We start from the raw sequence: 8,869 nt of genomic DNA, 5'->3' as shown, positions 1-8,869 counted from the left end.
GTTAGAAAAGTGCGAAAAGAAAATTTAAGGGAAAATATTCTGAGTTGTAATTAACTTATTATTGAAAACTAAAATTATTTTCAGGTTACAGAACAGATAGTTATATGATATAATTACGAGAAGGTACCGAAAATTCGATGCAAAAATGTTCAAAAATCGTAGACGAAGTTTGCTGTAGCGGGCAACTGTATATACTCGTATAATTTCTCGAGATTCCTCCTTCGGGGCGGATTAATGTTATTAAATTCAATTCAGTTCAATTCAATGTTAGCTTTGCCATCACTTGACACAACCACATTTTTTTTTGTTTTTTTGTTTAAGGTCAAAGCCGCTTCTTAGGATACGGAGACATTTGTCAAAGTTCTGTGTGTATGAATCAGGGAAAAAATTGAAATCTAACACACAAGATCACAATTGTATTATGCTTGAAATCTATCATGAATTTTCTTTCAAAAGTCACTACTAAATCAACGATCGTCCCTTTCTTTGTCGTATATATATATATAATATTAATTTGATCGCATTTTTAAATTCGTATTCTAATATTGTATCATAATTACTCAGTATTTTTTTTAAGAACACATCAAGATACACCGTACGTAGAGAATTGCGTTACAGGATGTAACACCTCTCGAAGTTTAATGGCGGCGGGGGGAAACGCTTGAGCTTTATTTGTTTGTGAAAATATGAGGTCACAGGGAACAGTTTCAAAGGAATGCACGATGCAATCCAGCGGCATTGGATGTGCGACATGATTAAAATGATATGTAGTTCACTACAGCACAAAGAGAGGCACTGTGTTTAACGTCGGAACTGTCCAAAGCGTCCAAAGTGACCGGGCGCAATATCGAGTAGTTCTTATCATGACAAAAATGTAATACAGACTGTAATTATCAGCCGATTAAGGACCAACAGCGGTTATAGTTCGTAACACTTTATGCGTAGTGATGATCGTTAAATAATGTTAAATTAATGTTTGTGCAATGGTGCTGTGTGGAGCAGGAGTCATTCTTCCTGCCTAGTTCGAACGAGGCACATCAGAGCCTTGAGGGGAGACATGTTCTACCCATTCAACAGCCTAATTATGTTTTATATAATCATTCCAACTTTAAAAGAAACCAAATGAAACTTGCTTATAATATGCATGGTGAGTGATGTTGTGAACTCGACAACCACCTCAGAACAGGAAGAGTGAGAATAATTTGTCGTATTGCGTGTACATTTGTAATTTTGAGACTTTGATTAAGACTTATCTTCCCGTTGAAACATCAGAATTCTCTCTTAAATTGTCACGGACAATGATCAGCTCTTAGAAATTACATTCATCATTTTGCCGCATGAATATCGCAGGCCAAGAATAATTAGCATGGAACCAGATAAGTGTGCTAAGAAGATAACATCCGAAGAGAAGCAGCTTAAAAAAAGGGAACAAACTTTTTTTGTAATCTGTTCTCAGGTGGGAGAAACTGAATGGATATCGGACAAAATAGCCATGAGTAAAGGCATCAAATATCGACTGGCTGTTAGTGCTGGAATGGCTGGTCGTGGTGTATGTCCCAAGTCAGCTTCTTTGAACCATACACAGAATGGGCGACCTGTTTCACGGGGGTATCCAAAGTTGCCACGGAGCCTTGATTCAAGTCTAATTTTTATCCCGTTGGCGAGGGGGGCAGACAGAACGGACAGAACAGTGTGCAGCGTTGCAGACAAGGAGTGGCACAGGTCAATAATAGCAGTGAGGATGAAGATGATGAAATGTCCGCCTCCAAACTTGAAACCATCAGGCATCGAGCGCAAGAGTATTGGCAGAGGAAATAAGGACACTTCAAATAGTGCTGGAAACAGCAGTTCTGGTATGTTTCTGAGAACAATGATATTAAGTTTCAGTGACAATGTAATTCCATCTAGGTGATCTGCTTGATGTCAGAATTCTTGTACTCAAGACCATCTGAATTCAGTGCAGATATTTTTACATGACTTTCCCTTGCCTGTTGGCAGTGATAGAACACAGTATATGCGATGGCTATCGGACAACTACCTTTGTCTGGGACCCATATGAAGCTGTTCGTCTCCTCTGTCAGTTAATCAAGACCATTTTGAAATTTTCTACACTTGAGAAGGACAAAGCATGTGGCACAGATGGGAGAGATGAGAACTACATATAATTTTTTTGCCAGAAGACCCAAGGTGAAGTAAACCACTTGGATGACTGAGGCATGGGTAGAATAATAATATTACAGTGAATCTTGAAGAAATATAGTGGGAAGGCATGGACTGGATTGTTTTGGCTGAGGACAGGTTCCAGTGACAGACTCCTGTGGAAACATCAATGAACATTTGGGTTCCATAAAATGTGGGTAATCTCTTTAGCTTCTAAAGGACTCTGCTTAATGTGTTATTTATCCTCATACATTGCGATATACCTGAATAGTGTTTGGTTTAATGAGACAGAATACAGTCTCCGAAACGTTATTTAAAAAAAAAAAGAGGACAACGATGGACGATGTTCATAATCAGAAGAAAATCTTTCAATTTTTTATGCTTTATATAATTCAACAAATTAAATTTAGAATATTAAGGAAATGAAGGTTTTTAATGTGATATGTCGGGTCTGAGGTGTTGCTTGCTTTGAAACGGTAACCCGTGTCTCTCTCGCCGGTCTCTATCCTTATGCTCCGGATCGCTCCAGAGGTCTTCTGTTTATTATGGAATCGATGCTACGTCGAGTTGGTGCACATAGCCGGGCTGAAGGGGGTCCTACACGATACTTTGTACTTATCCCATGACTTTGACACTTCAGTGTATATAGAGTTCTTGTGATTTGTATGCCTGTTTTGTGTACGGTGAATTAAGTGTTATATTTTTAAAATTATAGTCAATATGCTAATGATTTAAATGGCAAAGTACAGGTTTCTTTTTATAACACGCATTGAATAATCTGTGATAAAATTATCTATAGTTAGCAATTGCTGTGTACAAGTAATCTGTGATGACTGTTCTCAATTGTGATTGGCTGGCAGAACCGGCAGTGGTTACCGGTCGGTAGTGTTTTGTTTTGACGGTTATTTTGTGCTTCAGTTTTGTGGATGTTGAAGTTTTTTCCGAAGAATTAATATATTTAATTTGGTTTTTGTGGATTTGAAGAAGGTATGTAATATGTGTTAAGTTTCTGAACCTGCACAATTGTTATCTGCCCCAGATTTATTAGTTATGCTTATGAACTGACTCATTNCTGCCTTCACTCATGTCTGAAAGCATGTGAACAAGTTTTTGCAACACAATCTGAAGCTCTGAAGTAAATGATTCACCACACTTTTACAGCACACCATGCCATTACATTTCCAATGAGTAGTGGCACTTGTTGAATAACATGAGGATATAATTGGCTTCTTGTTCATAAATTTTGCATATTGACATGACCACTGAGAGCTTTGTCATGGATATGTTTTTTTATAGGGGCAAGATTTAATTGGTCTAGTGGCTGTAAATGCAGGGTTTATCAGAACTAGTTTCCTAACAATTTGGGATTACCAGTCAGTTATTGTGTGTAAATATCTTGAACTTTTTCTTCAGTATGCACATTCCTCTTGGATTTTATATTTTTGTCACAAACCCCTTGCTGACAAGCTTCAATATGCATGACTAGGAACTCAATTTTGTGGCATTTATGACCTAATCTCCTTGCGTGCTTTCCAAAAGTTTTCATTTTATTTGAAGGCTCCAACTGTGAAAACTAGCTGTTTAGTTTTATACCCCAAGTAACAAACAGGCAAAACTTTTTGCCTGTGGTAGTGATCTCATTATGTTTGATGATTGAGTCATTGTCATATTGTAAAGTTGTTCAAAATATATGAATGAAATCCTCGTGTGAGTTAACCGAGCATCATTATACAATGTAAAGGCAATGGTGTAGCATGCTCCTCATACAAGTCCATGGCAAGCATTTGCGTCAGAACTTCAGCATGTCACAGAACTTGTTTACATGCTGTGGGGCATGCTTGAAAGCAGAAGAGGGTCAATTTTAGCAAGTCTTGTAAAAAAATTTGTGTAAGTTTTTGTCATTTTTTTTAAAGTAATCAGTGGTCGGGTGCTCTTTGAGTGCAGAGAGGGACAGTGTGCGAAGTGGGGGAACTCTGTACAGTCTACTGCAGGGCTGTCACAGGGAGCCAGTTCTGTGCCATGTATTTGTGGAACATTATTTTTAGAAGTGATGTATTTTGTTTCATGATTTTCTTTCATTATTCCCATAATATGGAAAAGTTTGTATTTTTATGCTGAATTGACTGAATGCCAGTCTGATTATAAATCTTTTTTTTTTTAAGTTTGTGGAATATCTTAGCCAACATGATGAACTCTGCTTATGAACGGCGTTTGTTGCGGAAACATACTGGTAACTTGGGATCTAGTGGTTCATTAGAAGCAAGGCTACTTACAGCTGCATTGCCACCATCCGGAGGTTTCCTTGAATCAAGTAGTGATGTGTCCCCTGTCATGGCACCGCCAACAAAAAAAGTAAGTGGAACTTATTTTAGTATCATATATGTGTAAATGGTTACTTAAGACCATGGCAGTTGGCCTAGTAAAGTGACTTGCTATGAACTGGATGGCAGAAGTTCAAAATCTAAAGGTGACATGAATTTTCACTGCATCAGTATGGCCAAAACACCTCACTGCCCACCCAACTTTGCATCTAGCATGAGCAAAGGGACAAAGTTTTTAATTGGACTCTTTACGGAGAGTTATCCGCATTTTACTCACCCAAGCTAGAACAACAAAAATATAACCCACAAGGTAGGCCTCTTGATAGGCGTGTATTCAGGTCATGTGATCCCTATTGTGCATTATGGTCTGACATGAGGAATCACACGTGGTAGGCTTTGAGGTGAATGGTTAATGAGCCCATGATCTACAGTGGTGAGATGTTTTGATATAAGTGTGCTGCTTCTGGCAAAGACACATAGTTAAGCGTGTGTTAAAGGAAATGTTCACACTTACATATTTATAGTAGATCCTTACTGAAAGATTTGGTGTGATCACAGGTTCTAACCTCACTTCAGCCATAATTAAATTCTAACCCTGTCCCTGAGTATACAGAGTGATTCAAAAAGAGCTTTACAACTTTGAAAGCTTATATCAGTTTATACAGAGGATATACACAACGTCTTGAACTGTCATAATGTAGCAAAATACACAGAGTTTCATGCACATGGTACTGTAGTACCCAATACCGCCACTGCGAGCGCTCCCCGGTCGGCCACATGTTTCTGATGCTGCAGTGGAACAGAGTAGGGAGAGCTTCGATCAAAGTCCATGAAAGTCAACGCGATGTGTGTCTCGGGAAACTGGTATTCCAAATGTTACTGTGCGGCGAGTGTTACGAAGTACGAGTGTACTTAAAAGCGTACAAACTATCCATCGTTTAACACCTTAGGCTGCAGATACGGTGGTTCATATGGAATTTTGTGTGCAAATGTTTCATCGGATACAAGACGATGAGAAGTTTCTGGACTCTGTTATTTTCAGTGATGAGAGCACGTTTCATTCAGTGGTTAGATGAATACCCACAACTGCAGGTTCTGGGGCAGCGAAAATCAACGTGTCTCCCTGGAACATGTTCGTGATAGCCCAAAGGTGAACGTGTTTTGCAACCTCAGCAAAGAAAGAGTGTACAGCCCCTTCGTCTTCATGGGGATGACCATTACCGGTGTCATATATCTGGACATGCTCCAAGAGTTCCTCATTCCACAGTTAGACAAAGATTACCAAGAAGGACACATTCACTTCCAGCATGACAGTGCACCCCCTCATTACCTTGGAGAAGTGGGCGAGTACCTCAACACCTGTTTCCCAGGTCGGTGGATTGGTAGAGCGGCGCCGATAGCATGGCCACCTCATTCCCTGGATCTTACTCCCCTGGATTTTTTCATATGGGGATTCGTTATAGATCGAGTGTTTGTACCACCTTTGTCTGCAAATTTTGTTGAGCTCCAAACTCGAATTACTGCCTCAGTTGCAGAAGTGACGCCAGACATGCTACGTAGCGTGTGGCAAGAGACTGACTGCAGGTGGGACGTCTACCGCATTATCAGTGGAAGTCACATTGAACCATAACTATCCAAGGTAAAACTTGGTGTGTTTTGCTACATTATGACAGTTCAAAACGTTGTGTATGTCCTCTGTATAAATCTATATAGGCTTTCAAAGTTGTAAAGCTCTTTTTGAAACACCCTGTATTGTCTGCCTTCATGTGAAGACTTGTGCTACATATTTTCACCGTTGAAAGGAAACATGGTGGAATTTTTTTTAGTAAATTCTCTGTGTCTGTCTTGGTGTAAGTGTTTTGATTCTCAAAGTCCTATACATTGTTCGTTCTTTAACTCGTCAAAAATTTATTTTCTGTCCCCTTCATTGCACATGTTTCATCCCTGAAAGGACAATTATATGCATAACATTTACAGTTTTGTTTTCATACAAGTTTCTGAAAGGAACTGAAATCCATGCCATGTTCCAAGAACTTCGTTTGAAAGATTTGCACATTTCTCATTTGACTGGAAAATTTGAGATTCTAATGATGTCTGATTTATAATTCCAGCGACATATTTTACTGACATCTGAGACCCCACGCTATAGGAAGATCGGTGATCGATTCATTCCAACACGCAATAGAAACAACTGGCTGACTAAATTTGCCACTGTCACAGTGAGTATTTTTAATTATCTTTATTATTGTGTTTGACTAAATTGAGTTCACAAGTATGATGGATTAATTATGGATAGAATAAATTTTGCATTCTGGTGGGGGACTAATGTCTGTGTGACTGGTAGGTTCCTGGCATGAAGAGTTCTTGTGGTCTACCAGCAGTTCCTGTAGGTGAGCAATGTCATGTTGCTCTTCTGCTGATATGGGATACCAACTGTGCTGTTTGTCCTTAGTACACCACTTTAATATTTCATTCTGTCTAAAAGACTGCTGCAACAAAGGAGTACTATAGTGATGCAAGCACCCTATCTGGTGGATAACATGGGCTCTGTTTATCTGTGCCAGGAATCAGGATTGTTGTGTCACTAGCAGTGTTACCACTGTTTATTTAGAGGCCTTTTTCCTAATGAGAACCTCCTTGTAAGGAGTGAAAATGGTGTCAGTTTCTTAAGCTGTTGGGAACTAACACAGTTTCCAAGATATGGTGAGTCACCCTCTCCAAAGAAAACAAAAATAATGACATCTGTGTCCAGTTGGTCATTTATAATCTCTTTTATTATAATTTGTGATCATATTGAATAATTGCAATGAAATTTACGATGCGAGGCATATTGTAATTGAATAGAGAGGAAATTTTAACCACTTGTGTCATGTAGTTATGACCAAGACTTGGTTAATAAGTACCTGTATCTAACATTCATGGTAGTACTCGTGTTAAAGGGTCCAAAAGTTGAACACTAAATATCAGTGATAGAAGATGGGTTGAAGCACTGAAATTTCTCTGAGTATGTGGACATAGCTTTTGTGATCATGACTGTGCACCTGGATGGGAAGTTTCAATTTAGAGGAAAGAATTCAGCAATACAAACCCCAATGGTGTGAACATAGGAAACACAATAGAATGATCCAAAGAATTATGCAGTATAAGCCTCCAGGATAAAGAGAGACCAGATAATCCAGAATAAGTTGAGAGGATTTGTTCTGGTGCTTACTTTGCAGCTGATGATAATGGATCATGATTACTGTATATGGCTGTATGAAAGTCACAGGCATAGAGTGAGTGGGAACACACAAGAGGTTATGTAGGTTCAAGAAGACTTGTTATAAGGAATTCAGTAATGTATGTAAGGTGCATTGTGCACATTAGTTTTCACTTAAAAGTTAATGGAGTGTAATTATATGTTGACAGAGAGAGTAGGGGACCCAGTTCAAGGTTATTTTAACACTTCTCTGATATTAAGACTGTTCTTGAGCAGAGATGAATGGGAAGAAATCTCTACATTCCGTTTATGCAGTCTCTTATTTCATTTCTTTGAGATTTGGAGCAGCTGTATCACTGCATCATCATTTGAAACTTGCTGTTATGATGTAGTTATATAGTTCATTTCATTTGAGATGTTTATTTGAAATTTGCGATGTTTCCTTTGTTTATAATATGTGTGGATTCATCTTAGTGCTGGGTAATTGAGGAAATGTCTTTGAAATTGCTGTGATTTTAATTTTAGGATGGCCATAGTGTACTAACAAGAAAGGCTACTGAGAATGGCCGCTGGAATTGTGATGGATCACCATACTCATGTCTTCTGAGGAATGAACTGCTTGGTGCTGGCATTGAAGATGTTAAAGACCAATATGATGAGAGAGGGGCATTGGTCCCACTGAATGGAAGAAATCTGTTTAAGGTACGGCAGCTTCACATTGGTATATATAGTTGAGGCAACAATAGTGATGTTTATTTAATTATTTCTATATATTTTTGCTTGAGTTTTACTGCCTGGAATGTAGTGCTGTATAGCACAATGAAAGCCAAGCAAGAAAGCCTCATGGAGTATGCACCAAGTTGTGCTTACTCTTCGACCATGATGATAGAGGTGATATGTTCCTCGAAAATGTCTGTTGACTTTTACAACTGCATGGTGCTGTATAGCGCAATGAAAGCCAAGCAAGAAAGACTCATGGAGTATGCACCAAGTTGTGCTTACTCTTCGACCATGATGATAGAGGTGATATGTTCCTCGAAAATGTCTGTTGACTTTCGCAACTGCATGGTGTTGTTATATCCCAGAAGACAGAAGTGTCCAACATATTTCTACCTATTGACTCCTTGATGTTGGTATGCCTAGGTTTATTTTGTAATATATTTAATGTGCTGTATCAGTTGCAGAAGTT

The 8,869-nt window shown here is 38.7% G+C and overlaps 1 protein-coding gene across 1 annotated transcript; it reads left to right on the top strand.

Annotated features, from left to right (window-relative positions):
* The first annotated feature begins 2,798 nt into the window (after positions 1 to 2,798).
* Positions 2,799 to 8,629, top strand: LOC111874334 (fizzy-related protein homolog). The gene is made up of 4 exons (XM_023869748.2): positions 2,799 to 3,147; positions 4,323 to 4,512; positions 6,593 to 6,700; positions 8,206 to 8,629. Exons 2-4 carry the CDS (start codon positions 4,345 to 4,347, stop codon positions 8,413 to 8,415), a joined length of 486 nt encoding a protein of 161 aa, XP_023725516.1. The 5' UTR covers positions 2,799 to 3,147; positions 4,323 to 4,344; the 3' UTR covers positions 8,416 to 8,629.
* The last annotated feature ends 240 nt before the right edge of the window (positions 8,630 to 8,869 follow it).

This window comes from Cryptotermes secundus, unplaced genomic scaffold (genome assembly GCF_002891405.2).
Source record: "Cryptotermes secundus unplaced genomic scaffold, Csec_1.0 scaffold4461, whole genome shotgun sequence".
In the NCBI taxonomy this organism is placed as follows: Eukaryota; Metazoa; Arthropoda; class Insecta; order Blattodea; family Kalotermitidae; genus Cryptotermes; species Cryptotermes secundus.
Note: the sequence above shows the minus strand (reverse complement) of the source record. Positions and strands in the feature narration are given on the sequence as shown.